The sequence below is a fragment of the Cricetulus griseus genome, chromosome 4 (genome assembly GCF_003668045.3).
Source record: "Cricetulus griseus strain 17A/GY chromosome 4, alternate assembly CriGri-PICRH-1.0, whole genome shotgun sequence".
Lineage (NCBI taxonomy): Eukaryota > Metazoa > Chordata > Mammalia > Rodentia > Cricetidae > Cricetulus > Cricetulus griseus.
This window is the reverse complement of record NC_048597.1, coordinates 229,914,937-229,930,479: the sequence shown is the minus strand read 5'-3', so window position 1 is coordinate 229,930,479 and position 15,543 is coordinate 229,914,937. Positions and strand designations below refer to the sequence as shown.

General features: G+C 40.5%; 1 protein-coding gene across 2 annotated transcripts in view; it reads right to left on the bottom strand.

Moving 5' to 3' along the window:
• Positions 1-15,543, bottom strand: part of Kif15 (kinesin family member 15) — a 54,766-nt gene that overhangs the window by 14,214 nt on the left and 25,009 nt on the right. For both annotated transcript variants that reach the window (XM_027415489.2, XM_027415490.2), the window contains exons 15-25: positions 12,334-12,475; positions 11,609-11,750; positions 10,521-10,718; positions 8,780-8,887; positions 8,248-8,353; positions 6,097-6,262; positions 4,667-4,817; positions 4,419-4,504; positions 3,284-3,353; positions 2,406-2,492; positions 1,017-1,121 (exon numbers count right to left, since the gene is read on the bottom strand). In XM_027415489.2, the coding sequence (XP_027271290.1) occupies positions 1,017-1,121; positions 2,406-2,492; positions 3,284-3,353; positions 4,419-4,504; positions 4,667-4,817; positions 6,097-6,262; positions 8,248-8,353; positions 8,780-8,887; positions 10,521-10,718; positions 11,609-11,750; positions 12,334-12,475 (1,361 nt within the window). The remainder of the gene's footprint in view (positions 1-1,016; positions 1,122-2,405; positions 2,493-3,283; positions 3,354-4,418; positions 4,505-4,666; positions 4,818-6,096; positions 6,263-8,247; positions 8,354-8,779; positions 8,888-10,520; positions 10,719-11,608; positions 11,751-12,333; positions 12,476-15,543) is intronic.

Genomic DNA, 15,543 nt, shown 5'->3' with positions numbered 1-15,543 from the left:
ATGTGGTTGCTGGTAATTGAACTCAGGACCTTTGGAAGAGCAGGCAGTGCTCTTAACCCCTGAGCCATCTCTCTAGCCCTGCCCTCGGTTTTATTTTTATGTGTATGTGTGCAAGTACACTTGCATGCCAAGTGTGTGCAGGTACCCACAGAGAGCATCAAACCCCATGCAGCTGGAATGACAGGTGGCAGTGAGATGCCCGGTGTGGGGGATGGGCCGGCCGGGCCCTCTGGAAGATCAACAGTTAGTCTTGTCACTAAGCTGTCTCTCCAGCCCTTGTCAATGAAGGAATAAGAACTAGTGTACAAAACTAATAAAGTATTCTCTAAATAAAAAAATAAAAATAAATAAAAAGCATATTTCATACATCTTTAGGATAATGGGGCTTTCAAACACAAAATTAGATTTTCTGCCTAAAGTTACAATTATTTCAAGAATTCAAAAAAAAAAAAAAAAAAGAACTAGTGTACATGACAAAGAAAAACAGGACAGCTCTAAAGGTGTTAGGTAAATATGGAGCTTGCTTTGCCCCCTGTTGGAGCAAAGGAGCAGGGCAGACCAGATGCAGATGAGAATCTTCACCTTCACTCGAGCAAAGGAGGAAGCATCAACATTCAACTTAAGAAACAGCTACCTCAGGAAATGGTATTGAGTCTCAGATCAGAGACACGATTCTATATGATGAACACCTGAAAATTTAACTAAAATGTAATTCTTTTCTTGAGGCAAAGAAGAAGCCCACTTTAGCCTTAACTGTTACCGGCAACGCCCAGTTTGTTTCTCATCAGTGGTTCCTGAAAGGTAAAGAGAACTCTATTCCAAGTCAAAGACCTGGACAGAAATGTTGCTGTCCAGAGTGTGCACACTGCACGTCTCAGAAGTCCCCTGACAGTTAACTTCAACAATCAAGCTTACTCTACCACAGAATCTTTTTACCTGGTGGGACAGTTACCAGCCCCCTGGAGAGCTTGTGAACCGTGCCATGCTCAAGCTTGGCACCCTGTGACAGAACTTACATTTATGTCCTGGAGTTCTTGTTTCAGGGTATCTATGGTTTCTGCTTTTTCACCAGCTGATGTTCTTAACTCCTGGATTTGGTTCATGAGATTAGTGACAAGTTCCTGACAGGACAAAAACAGTATCTTCATACAAAAACTAATAAAGTATTCCCTAAATAAAAAAAAAAATCAATAAATGAACAACAACAACAAACAACAACAACAACAAAAACAGTATCTTTAAAAACCCGTGACATTATGGAGATCATTTTAAAAGATGAACTGGTACAGGCTGGATGTGAAATTTTCCTCACAGTCTTATTTAAGCACTTGAGTCCCAGCTAGTGATGCTGTTCTGGGAGCTTGTGGACCACTTCAGAGGTGAGGCCTAGTTGGAGGAAGTGGGTACTATTGGTATAGGCAGCCCAATTCCTATTTAAGTTCTCGTCCCCTATTAGGGGATATTCATGAGCAGCTACAGAGAGCTCCTATCAACATGAAGCCATGCCTTGCCCCTCATGAGTCAGAAAAAACCTTTCCTAGTATAAATTTTTTGGGGGAGTTGTTTGGCCACATCAATAAGAAAAGTAGCTAACACATAAACCATTTCTGTTTCCCAATGACAACAAAGGAAGTCAATTTACCTTAGTAAAACATTATGTAATGCTCTACCTTCCACAACTTTTTTTTTTGAGATAGGGTTTCACTACATAGCTCAGGTTAGCTTCCAAATCTTTATGTAGACCAGGCTGGCCTCTTAACTACTGCCCGTCTTGTCTCCGTCTGCTAAGAGCTGGTATGGCAGGTATCGACCATTATGCTCGCTTTTTATATTTGGACAAACAAGTCACTTATTCTGGCAAAGTCAATGATAAGGATTCGAGACTCTGTATCTTGAACTTACAGTCAGTGGAAAAGGTCAGAGTAATGTCAGTGTTCTGGCTGAAAGGACAAGGGTGTGACCTAAAGGAGCAGGGTACACTGGGCATGGTGGCGGACACCTTTCACCTCCATGCTCTAGGGAGGCAGAGACAGATGGAGTTCTGTGAGTTTGAGGTCAGCCTGGTCTACATAGTAAGTTCCAAACCATTCAGGACTTCAGGACTACATAGTGAGACCTTGTCTCAAAAAAAAACCAAAAAAACAAAAACAACAAAAAAAAAAAGAACAAAACCAAAAAAAACAAAACAAAAAAAACCCTAAATGTATATGGACCTGGCAGTTTGTAAGTCATGAGGGGACAGGAATGACCTATGTGTATCTGAGAAGACAGGGTGAAAAGATTGTGATTTCAAAGCCAGCTCAGGCTACATAGAGAAACCAGGGCTCTAAAATTAAACAGACACCACCAACAACAACAAAAATAAGGAGATAAAATTCAGAAGCAAAAACTCAAACTTTATCTACCTTGTCAGAATCTCTGGACTTCTCTAGAGAACTGATCACATTTTCAGTAGCAAGCAAGCTTTCTTCTAGTTTCTGTACTTTTGCCATCTGTGGGAAAAAACAAATAGTTTTAGAAAATAATTAAACCACACATACTGAAAAACAACAACAAAACAGGCTGATAAGTGCTTTGCACATTACAGATTCTGTACTAACAAGGCCTAGAGTGGTTTTGTGGTCTCTACTAAGTGAATACCAGCAGCTATCATTATAGCCATCTGGGAGTCAGAAAGAATTATAAATAATAGAATCAGGACTGGTGAGATAGCTCAGGAGGTAGTTGTACACACACACACACACACACACACACACACACACACACACACACACACACACGGGGTGTCGGGGAATAATAAATGAAAATTCAAATGCTAACAGGAATAGCTATATGTCATGCTATATGCTACACTCGTAGCACTTGCAAGGCAGGGAGGAACAGGAGGATCTTGGGTTCAGGGCAAACTGGGGTTATAAAGAGAATTTCAGGGTAGCCATCGTGTGACCCTGCCTCCAAAAAAACCAAAGGTGGCCGAGCTGTGATGGCACATGCCTTTAATCCCAGCACTCTGAGCTGGAGACCAGTTTGGTCTACACTGCAAGTTCCAACCCAGCCAGGATTACACAGAGATACCCTGTCTCAGAAGCAAACAAACAAGGTCTAGGGATATACCTCGGGTAGAAGTCTAAGTTTAAACCTGAACAACAACAAACCTAGTCAAAATTCTAGTCTTTTTTTTAATTAGTGATTTCTAACACTGAAATCTGAAACACTTTTTTTTTTTAGACCCAGGAATAAAAGTTACAAATTTCAAATTCTAGACTTAGAACAAGAAGCTGACCTGCTGTTCACATTTGGCCATCTCTTTCTGTTTCTCCTGACGCACAGCCTCAAGAACCTTTAAGATTTCTCTGGAAAAGAAGAATTAGGGAAACATGAACTGAGTGTGCACACTCAGAAGAAATTAAATGCCACAAAATGAATTAAGTCTACTGGGCAAATCCTGGGTTAGAGAGCACAATCCTACAGGGGTCAGAAAGGTGAATGCATGTTAACAACTATTTAGTAAGGAATTATTTTTGTGCCATGACTCTTTACTTTTCTTTGGTGTTTGGTATTTGATAACACACCACAGTATTTACTGCCATCTGTCTGAGACAGAATATGAAGTCCATGGCACAGGGAAACCTCATTCCACTCACTGCTTTGCTCTATGGATTCTAGCACCTACTACTGCATAGACCTGTCTACATGCCAAGTAGGGGCCGCTCCTCTTCCTTCACTGTGTATCAGGGCCAATGGTAACAGTTACTCTCCCTAGTGTGATCCCGAGACTACTGACAAAGACTCACTGAAATAGGAAGAAAAAGAACTTGGAGAGAGGGTAGAGAGACTTAATGAGAGTCTGGTGAAAAAAAAAGAATGGAAAAAGATTGATAGAGACAGAAGTAAAAATCACCCCCACCCCAATAATAAAAGGATAGTCAGAAGCCTGATGTGTGAATATTAACCCCTGCACTCAGGAAGCAGAGGCAGGCAGGTGGATCTCCATGAGTTCCAGGTCATCCAGGACCACATAGGGAGACCCTGTCTCCAAAACAACAACAACAACAACAGCAGCAACCAAACAGCCCTCCCCAACAACAAAACAAAAGGCTAATCTGTCATGTAATTCACACCGTCACTTCCTTACAGATGGCCCTAACTCTGTCACTATCAGCTATGTGTACAAGTGTCCCGGCTACATCCCCAACTGCAGTAGTTCTCCATAGGGTACTAATACGAAAAGCAAAAGCCGAAAGCTGTGCACAGGGGTATATGTCTATATATTTAGCACATGGGAGACCCAGGCAGGAGGAATTCAGGTTTACGGTCAGCCTAGGTAAGACAGTGAGACCCTAAAGTCGCCCAAAGCAAGATAAAGAATCTAGTACTGAACAATATTCTATTCAATGGGAAGAATTAACCGCACTCACTTAGAGCTATTTTCTTTATCTTCTTCAAATTGTAATGACAATTTGTTGTTGCGTTCTTTTTCTGCATCAAAAAGCTCCATCAAATTCTAAAAGACAGCTGTATATTAGGTTTGAAGTCACAGTTATGAGCATCTATCTGTCAGTTAACAAATATTAATCACTGTGGTTGGTACAAGATTCAGAGGACACAGGACAGGAACCACAGATCCAGGATACATCCACCAGTTACAACAATGTTCATCACTTACATGCAGATCAGACTTCAAAGTTTCATTTTCTTGTTTGCAGCTCTGAAGCTGTTTTGAAAGCTGGTCAATTTCAAATTTCATTACTTCTTGCAAGTTATCGTAGGAATCCTGTATGCAGGCTTGGCTCTTAAGAAGCTTTTCATTTTCTAACCTTTACCAGCAAAATATATTGAAACAGAAAATACAAACATTTGTTTTTATGAGTCAGATTTTCTGAAGTTCAAGGTTTTCTAACACAAACCATTTACAAATGTCAGAGAGCTGTCATGGTCTTGTGTGGACTGCCCTTGGTAGTAATGTGAGGACCACTAAACCAGAAGATGTGGATGGAAAAAGGAGTGTTACACCAAAGCATCTCTTCCACATCCTTGCTCATGTGGGTAACTGACTGGCTATTTTCAGCCACCTGACAATTGGTGATGAGGCTCATTTGAGTGTTACTAGCCAGATACTAACCATTCATTAATTCCCATGTCTTCTCAATTCAACCCCAGCCATTTACAACAAAGTCCAACTCTAGAAAGATGTTTTTATGATAGAAAATATGGCTTCTTCCTTACCAGGAGAAAGTATGACACCTCAGCAAAGAACTGCTTGTTGCTTGTTCAGCTACAGGCCCTCGTTCCTATCCCCAACACACTGCATCATGTGCAGCATCCAAAAAAAATAGAAAAAGAGCCAATAATCTCATCTCTCAACTATGCCAAGCAGTTGTTCTGGATGATACACCACTGACCAGATGCAGAACCACACGCTGTGCTGAAGGAGGCAGAAGCAGCAGGTCACGAAGGACAATGAGGCACTGCTAAGAGATGAGAAGCAGGGAGAGAGGGAACCTGTACACGTGTTCACCATGCAAGAATGCTGACACGCCACAAAAATGAGTTACAAACAAACAGCAGTGATGTACTCTACCATTCAGAAGCATGAACGCCACCAGTGTCAGAGAATAAGTAGGCCAGTAGGTGGCTCACTGCAGAACCAGAGGCACAAGAATAATTACTGCTGTAAGGTAGCATTTAAATACACAGCTCAGTAGATTCTTTACACTTCTGACCTAGCTCTAGTCTCACAAATAAACAAAGGAGATAAAGACTTAATGAGATTAGGTCAGATGTGGCAGCACACTCCTTTAATACCAGCACTCAGGAAGCAGAATGAGTTCCAGGCCAGCCAAAGCTACATAGTGAGATCCTGTCTCAGAAAAACAACAAACACACAAATAACAAAGTAGACTTAAAAAAGAAAAAAAAACAAAACAAAAAAAAAACAAACAAAAAAAAAACCACAAAGCCAGTTTGTAGTGAAGCCAATTAGATAACAGAAAATACATGCTTGGGATAAATTATTAATAAACTACAATGTTATTGGATTATGCAATGTCTGTGAGGACAATCAGACAGCCACCTTGAACCACAGAACACCTCTACCTGGTGTTGTCCAGCTGAACCTGAACCTGCACATGTCTTTCAGAAAGTTGGCTTAGTTCCTTCTCTTGATTCTCTTTGAAGGTGCTATACTCCAGTTTCGTCAGAGACAGCTCTTTGTCAGCAGAATGAAGAACAATACGCAAGTCATGGACCTCACATTTCAAAACTGGAAAACAAAGAAATCAAGGTCTCAACAGGTCCTTTGCATAAAGCAGGCAAATGAATATGACCCTATCATGTGTAAAGTGGGCAAATGAATGTGACCCTATCATGTGTAAAGCGGGCAAATGAATGTGACCCTATCATGTGTAAAGCGGGCAAATGAATGTGACCCTATCATGTGTAAAGTGGGCAAATGAATGTGACCCTATCATGTGTAAAGCGGGCAAATGAATGTGACCCTATCATGTGTAAAGCAGGCAAATGAATGTGACCCTATCATGTGTAAAGCGGGCAAATGAATGTGACCCTATCATGTGTAAAGCGGGCAAATGAATGTGACCCTATCATGTGTAAAGTGGGCAAATGAATGTGACCCTATCATGTGTAAAGTGGGCAAATGAATGTGACCCTATCATGTGTAAAGTGGGCAAATGAATGTGACCCTATCATGTGTAAAGCAGGCAAATGAATGTGACCCTATCATGTGTAAAGCGGGCAAATGAATGTGACCCTATCATGTGTAAAGCGGGCAAATGAATGGACCTTTACCACTACAAGGACAAATGTCAAGTGAGCACTGAACACCAAGATTTCTCCTCTCTCCCTCTCCTTAGGTCACGGCTGTGCCTCCATTTCTTTTGCCCCGGGCTGGCCTTAGTCTTACTAGACAGCAAGGGCAGCCCTGAGCTCCTCAACTTCCTGAGTGCTGGAATTACCGGCATGCCCTACCACACCCAGATGTTCCAACATCTCTGTTGAAACAGGAAGAGTTAACATCTGTTCCTTGGTTTTAGGTCACTGACATCTTAAGAATTTTTTTCTGTAGAACACCCAACAGAACTATTAATATAAAGAAAAATGCATGATATTTAACGTATCTGAAGCGGTGTACTCTTAGCTGTTGAAAACACTTTCGTAATATACCAGAGGTTTTAAACATGGGTTAAACCCTTCTAGTCTTAAAAGGAAACTCCAAGTAAAAACTAGATTAAGTGACTACCGAAAATATTTTGGAGACAGGGACTCGTGCACCCCAGGCTGACCTCCAACTTGCTGTGTTGCCAATGATGACTTTGAACTTCTGAACCTCCTGATTTCAACTACTAAGTGATGGATTTCCTGGCTTATCTGGAAATGCTTTGATGAAGGGAAAAATAAACTAGAAAAAGTGGGAATGACACCCAACACCTAGAAATGTATATAAATAATTTATGCTTCACTTTGTCAATATTAACACAACTCAGCTTTCAAAAATGACACTTTTTTTTTGGGGGGGGGGGGCTTTTCGAGACAGGGTTTCTCTGTGGCTTTGGAGGCTGTCCTGGAACTAGCTCTTGTAGACCAGGCTGGTGTTGAACTCACAGAGATCCGCCTGCCTCTGCCTCCCGAGTGCTGGGATTAAAGGCGTGTGCCACCACCGCCCGGCTTGACACTTCATTTTTAAAGCACATTGCACGTTTTGTGTGTGCATGTGTTTGTACATGTATGCTTGTCCATGTATGTGTGTGTACAGATCAGAGCATAAATGTGGGTGTAACTGCTTGGTGCTTTTCACTTTTTGTTTGAGACAGTCTTTCACTGGCAGAGAGCTTTACTAAGTGGTCTAGATTAGCTATCCAGTAACCTGGGATCTGCTCCATCTTGAACTCACTGGGATACCAGATTCGTGTGTGATACCACACCCAGCTTTTTATGTGGGTTCTAGATTATGATTTCAGGTCCTCCCTCAAGCTCGTGAGGCAACTGAGTCATCTCCCAGCTCTTAAACTTTAAGTAAACATTTGTAACATTCATTTGTGAGTAATCTTGAAGAAAATTATGTCTTAATACATATTTTATTTATTACACCTTTACCATGAGAATCCAAGAGCAATTATCTAACAACAAACAAAACAAGCAACCCCTTAGAATAGAAAAAAAAAATTCATTAAAACAAAAGCAGATCAAAAATAGACACTTAGCTACAGAGTCCTCACTGTGCAAACTTACAGTCATTCTTAGTCTGAGCATCCTCAAGTTGTTTCTCAAGGTCATTCACCTGTGCAAGATAGTCTTGCTGCTGCTTGGTCCAATCACTCCTTTCTGATGAAAACACCTTTGGGAAAGAGTGAACATACTGGAAAAGTATGCTAAAACAATGCAAATCATTCGTTTCTGTATTTAATGTCAACAAGACAAAACAAGGGGAACTATAATGAAGATAAAAGACACAATCCAAGATCAGTACATGAGTGTGGACAAACGGTGCACTTGTATACCTTAATAAGTGGTCCTAAACTCAGACAATGAATGTTTGTCTCACTATAAGAGAAGCACAAAAAGCTGACTAGTGCATGGTTAGGGAATTTCCATCTGGCAATGTAGTTTTGGGGGGCAACTGGGGTCAGAATGAATATATATTTATTAAGGAAAAATAAAAAGAACTTCAAGAGTGGGAAGGGGTCCCAGGAAGGAATACCCTCATCTCTCAGTACTTCTGACAATGTTTCAACATTTTCTGAGGCCTTGCTCCAACCCTCACCTCTTGCATTTGTGCAGAATGGTGCTCTAGTTTGTCAAAATTCTGTTGAAGTTTCAGGTTTTTATGCACCTCTTCATCCAGCTTGACTTGAAGAGCGCTCAGTTGTTCCTGCATGAGACACATTTCATTCATCAAAAATGCCTTTAATATAATTTTTAATCTATTAATTTTTTAAAAAGCTTTAGGTATGGGTGTTTTGTCTGAATGTATGTGTGGGTACCAATCACATGCCCAGTGCCCACAGGTGCCAGAGCGGGTGCGAGATCATTTGCAACTGGAATTATAGAAACTGGCAAGCCACTAGGTGGGTGCTGGGATTTGAACCTAGCTCCTCTAGAAAAGTAGCCTCACTGAAGACAGAACCCTCCTGCCCTATTTCTTTTTGATTAAAGACACAAAATAAATGCAAACCCTTATAGGAACAAATATAACAAAGGACTGCTAGAGCCAGAAATCTTCAAAAGGCTATTTTGATGATGTCTATGTTTCAAAATTACATTTGTGAATGATCAAAACAGATAAATTCAAACACAAAGAAAGACGGTTAATATAAAATGTGTGATGGGATATGCGTTTAATCACAGTGCTGGGGAGACAGGCAGGCAGATCTCTGAGTTCAAGGCCAGCTTGATCTACACAGGGAAACCATGCCTCAAAAAAACCCAAAAGAAACAAAAGAATATGAATGAATAAATAAATAAGCATACAAAAAATGACATGGATATGGAGACTGCAGACATGGCTTGGTGGGTTAACATACATATGTATACATATATGTTAAAAAATGTATGTATGAAAGAGAGGCTTCTAGAGAACTTTTATTTTTCAAGAGAACTTTTAAACTTTAGACTAAACCACTGAGCCCTCCTGAAACTTGTTTACAATTCTTTTTTAAAAAATGATTTTATGTGCATTGGTGTTTTGCTTACATGTATGCCTACGAGAAGGCAAAGGGTACCCAGAAATGAAACAACAGAGAGCTGTGAGCTGCCGTGAGTTGAACCTGGGTCCTCTGGAAGAGCCATCAGTGCTCTTAACCACTGAGCCATCTCTCCAGGCTCAGTTCTAAAGTCTTTTAAGAAACTTCCTCAGGCTGGGCGTTGGTGGCGCATGCCTTTAATCCCAGCACTCGGGAGGCAGAAGCAGAAGCAGAGGCAGAGGCAGGCGGATCTCTGTGAGTTCGAGGACAGCCTGGTCTACAGAGCCAGTGCCAGGATAGTGCTGCATGGGGTTATTTCATCAGAAAGGCCTCTCTGGCCTAGAACAGGAAAAAGCTTCTGATATGGAGTATCCACTCCAGTTTTACTGGACAAAGGGGTAAAATTAAATTAACAAACTAGTAGGAACCCAACATAATTAAATCTCAAATTATTTTAAATTACATTAAAACGTCCCTAAAATTTGATCTATATAATAATTTGCTCAAAAAATGAACTAAAAATAAAAAAAAACAGATAAAACAGAAACCTTTACATATGTAAACATAAAAATTATAGGGAGTTGTTGGGTGATAGTACTGCACGACTGTTAACCCCAGCACTCAGGAAGTAGAGGCAAGAAGATCTCTGTGAGTTCGAGGCCAGCCTGGTCTACAGAATGAGTGCCAGGACAGCCAGGACAGCTGCACAAAGAAACCCTGTCTGGAAAAGCAAAACAAAAAACTATATAGGGAGTTAAACTAGTAGGTAAATTTTATTTAAATAAACATTCAATTATTTTTTTTCTAAAATTAAAGTATTACCTGCACAGTCCGAAGCTCTTCAGAAACAGCCTCCAAAGACTGTTCGCTCATCTCAGGTGGCACCGGCTCATTTAATATATCATTATCTAAACTGCTAGAATTCTGTGTATGCAGGAAGCCAAAGTTCCCCAGTTCAGGGCTTGACTTTGGTAGCAGTCTAGAACTGAGTTGATAAGCCTTGGTTGGAGTGGTAATTATCTGCAGAGCAATGATTGTGGAAAGAGTCATTAATTTATTTTTTATGAACAGGAAAAAAATAAAATTTTATTCAGTTTATCAAAAGAAGGATGTGTTCTTGAAGCATTGGATAAATGGCCAAATGGAAAAAAGCCCATCAGTCAATAGTTGCATGTATAGTTGTAATAAAATCTAAATAATGGAATTTGAAGCGAGGCATGGTGATACATGACTATAATCCCAGGATTTGTGATGCTTCCCTCTGCCTCCTCTTAGGCTGCGCCTAAGACCCATCTCTGAGTGTTATAAAAAGCAAACTGCAAAGCTGGGCATGGTAGCACATATCTGTAATCCAAGCAGTAGAGACAGGAGAGTCAAAAGTTCAAAGCCGGGACTGGAGAGATGGCATAGGGCTGGAGAGATGGCTCAGAGGTTAAGAGCACAGGCTCCTCTTCCAGAGGTCCTGAGTTCAATTCCCAGCAACCACATGATGGCTCAGAACCATCTGTATTGAGATCTGGTGCCCTCTTCTGGCCTGCAAGGACACATGCAGACAAGAACACTGTATATATAATAAATAAATCAATCTAAAAAAAAAAAAAAATTTCAAGGCCAACCTAGATTACAGAGTAAGTTTGAGGACAACCTTAGCTATCATGGGACCCTGTCTCAATGGAAGAAATGAAGGAAGGAAGGAAGGAAAGGAGGAAGGAAGGAAGGAAGGAGGAGGAGGAGGAGGGAGGAGGAGGGAGGGAGGGAGGGAGGGAGGGAGGGAGGGAAACAGTCTAAAGTTACAGACAGTAGAATTTGACCTCAAATGTTTCATTCGTCCTCCTTGATCATCTGTGTTTGAAAAGAACCTTTTTTAAAAAGAAGCAGGCCCAGTTTAAATAGACACACCAATTACCCACCTTAAGTGTTTCAGCATGTATTTTATTCAGCTGAGAAACTTCTTGGCGCTTGCAGGCTTTTGTTGCTTCCAAAAGTTTTTCAAGATTGAGGTTTGCTTTTTGGAAAGACTGAAGCTCAGATTCCAGTTCTAGCTGCTTTTTCCTAATAGATGTTGTGAAGACTTAGTTCCTTCAAGTAATCAGTAATGCCAAACATTTTTAAGTACATTGCAGTTTATGCTCGAAATGAGCTCAAGTTCAAGTCAATATAGTCACTTTCAAAACGAACACTTCTCCGTATTTTAGGTTAGGATTCACCTCAGTTATAGGATCAATATAGCTTATCCTCTCATAGAATGAGCACCAAATAACAGTATTAATAAATCCTTAATTTCTTTAAAAAAATCTCCATTTAGTCTGTAACTATGATTTAAATTTGGGAAGGAGATGAACTTCTTCTGCAAGTTCAACTGACACTCAACAGGAGAGTACTACTTAAAACATCTGTATGAAGCCAGGCATTGGTGGCCCACGCCTTTGATCTTTAATCCCAGCACTCAGGACACAGAGACAGGCGGATCTCTGTGAGTTTGAGTCCAGCCTGGTCTACAAGAGCTAGTTCTTGGACAGCCTCCAAAGTCACAGAGAAACCCTGTCTCCAAAAAGATAGAAAGAAAAAGAAAGAAAGAAAGAAAGAAAGAAAGAAAGAAAGAAAGAAAACAGGTGATGAGCACATGTATATTTACCGAGTTAGCTCTTTGAACTCTTCATATTCTTGCTTTGAATTATTCAGCTCTGTCTGAATTTGCAGGAGTTGTGATTTTAACTTCTCAGTGTTTGTGAAGAAATTCGGATCTTTCAGTGCTTTGGGAGAAAATCCTTGCAGACCTGTTAAGAAGCAGACCACATCAGTTTTTGAAAGACAAAAATAACAAGACATTTTTCTTTTCCTTTTTTGGGGGTGGGGGGTGGGGGTGGGTGTTCAGTACAGGGTTTCTCTGTGTAACAGTCCTGCAGTCCAGGAACTCACTCTGTAGAACAGGCTGATCTTGAACTCATTGAGATCATCTGCCTGTGTCCTACAAATGTTGGTTGTAAAAGTGTGTGCCACCACCACCCAGCAACAAGACATTTTCCTACGCTCTCTTCCAGGTTTGTCTTGAGGCACAATGATAAATGTGAGAACACAGATGTCAGCAGGAGACACAAGGTGGGGCAGTGTTTCCACAAGGGCATTGAAAGTTACGTTCAAGAAGCAGAGACCATAGGAGAGAAAAGTGTGATTAAGGCAACATGCTGTTCCCTAGGATAAAGAACTATCAGTCACTAATGAGCAACATGCATGGTGCTAGACAGAGAAACACACAACCGAACTGGTAAAAACTGGTGCTACTAGTCACTGTGAACAGGCAATGAATTATTCAGAAGAGAAAACTGATAACAAGGATAATCCTAACTTTGCATATAAAATTGAGTTACTCCACAGCCAAATAACTGTGAATCTTCTTTTACTAAGTTATAACTTAATAGAAGGCTTAGACAAGGGAAATGTAAAAAGCAAGATGAAAAAAACAAACCAAATCAAACCAGACCAAAACCAAACCAACCAAACAAAAAAGCTTTAATCACAGCACTCAGAGGCAGAGGAAACCTTTAATCAGAACAAACCTTTAATCACAGCACTCAGAGGCAGAGGAAGCCAGATCTTGAGTTAAAGGCCAGCTTGATATATAGAGTGAGTTCCAGGACAGCCAGGGCTACACAGAGAAACTCTTGTCTCAAAAAAAAAATAAATTAAAAAAAAAAAAAAAAAAAAAAAAAAAAAATATATATATATATATATATATATATATATATATGCAGATGAGATAGAAGGGACCAGAAGTAGAACTCAGTGGCAGAGCAGTCATCTGAGACCAAGCCTGAGTTTAATCCCAGAACCATAAGAAGAAAAGGAAAAACAAAAGAGGCAAACAATTCAGAATAAACAATTTTCTTAACTTAAAAAGAGACAAAGGTAGAGATTGAATGTGATAAAGAACTATTAAATACTGCCTTTGAGAACAGAACAGATTTTGTTACCAAATTCCAGTGAATTCACAGCAATAACTGCTGCCCACATAAACTAGACTTAGAACTAAGCCACTTTTCATACAATAATTATGGAAACAATGTATCACTACAGAGTATGTACATTGTAAACCAAACACTGATGAAACTTGAATCTGATGTTAAAAACTTAAGTTTCCTGTACTTCAAACGTGAAATTTCCCATCATGATCTGGATTTAAAATGTCCCCACAGCTTATGTGCTCAGTCCCCAATGCAGCTGTTTTCATGGGCGCTTAGATTTTAGGGCTCTGCCCTGAGACTGGCTTAATCTCACTGCTTCATGAGCTCAGCAGTATCAGTGTTCCCTTACATAAAGTTCTGCCTTACCACAAACACGAAAGTAATAGTGCTGGACAAGTAAGGACAGAATCCCCTGAAACCTCAGACCAAATAAATCATACTTTAAGTTGATACACCCGCCCCCAGATATTCTGCCCCAGGAATGGATAGCTAAGACACTGAATAAAAACAGTTATTTATCACTTTTCAGTCATTGGCTATGAGCATATATAAAAATTAGTATCTGAATCAATCTTTTATCAAAACAACAAATATTACAAGCATTGCCTCCATATAGTGATTCGCCTGATTTATTATTTTGTGAAGTGGAAAAAGAAAACATGGTAAATTCTTTTTACAATATAAAGAAATACATGCATTTGCAATAAATTAACCCACCAGGTAGAGAACAGTGAAAAGCCTAACTGCAAGATACGGTAAATGCTTATTATTTTGAGACAAGTTGTCATTATATAGTAGAGGCTGACCTTCAATTTACAATCCCAGTCTTGGAGTCTTTTTGTTTTGTTGTTTTTTAAATTTTTATTTTATACCACCCAGCAGCTTTGAATTCCTCTAAAATATATATATATATATATATTTAGTTTTTAAATTATGTGTATATGTGTACACCTGTGTTTGGGTGTATACATGTAAGTAATGGCTCCTAAAAGGGCCACAGGTATTGGAACCCCTGGGGCTGGAGTTCAAGAGATTGTGAACTGCCTAAAGTATTGGGAGCCAGACTCAAGTCATTTGGAAGAATGGAGTCATTCTTTTCTTTTTGTAGGGGCAGGAGTGGTTTCGAGACAGGGTTTCTCTGTGTAACAGCCCTGGCTGTCCTGGAACTCACTTTGTAGACCAGGCTGGCCTCAAACTCAGAGATCTGCCTGCCTCTGCCTCCCAAGTACTGGGACTAAAGGCACTGCTCTTAACCACTCAGCCATCTCTCCAGCCCTGCTTTCTTTCTTTTTTTTTTTTTTCCTCCTTTTTGGTTTGTTGTCTGAGGTAGGTATGAGTCTCACTTCATAGCCCAGGTTAACCTAGAATTCATAATCCCCCACCTCAGCCTCCTGAGTGTTTGGATTCCAAGTGTGCATCACCTACATACTGGCTATAAATGTTCTTTCCTCGTTATCTGTGTTTGTGTGTGTTTGTGTGCTGTGTGTAGACCAGAAATCAGCCTCGAGCCACTTTCTTTCTCTGAGAGGAGGTCTCTAGTTGGCTTAAGAGTTTTCCTAAGCCTGGTTAGCCAGAGAATCCCAGGATCAACCCCAAAAGGTAAAACAGGCAGAAAACCAGTACCCCTGTTGCTTCAGCCAGGGTGGACTGCTAAGAAAACAAGCCACTCACATGAGGTTTACTGGGGGAGGGGAGACGGCAAAGGGTGACACGAAAGAGCCAGGCAGACAGGTCTGTGAGGGCGGGCACTCTTAATGGGTGCACCTGTCACACAGGGATGGTGGAAATGAGCAGCACGAGAGGGGGGGGTGGGGGTGGGGGCCAAGTGATGACATAAATACCACCTTGGGTGAGGCAGGCTGGTGGGAGCTAACATAACCTGT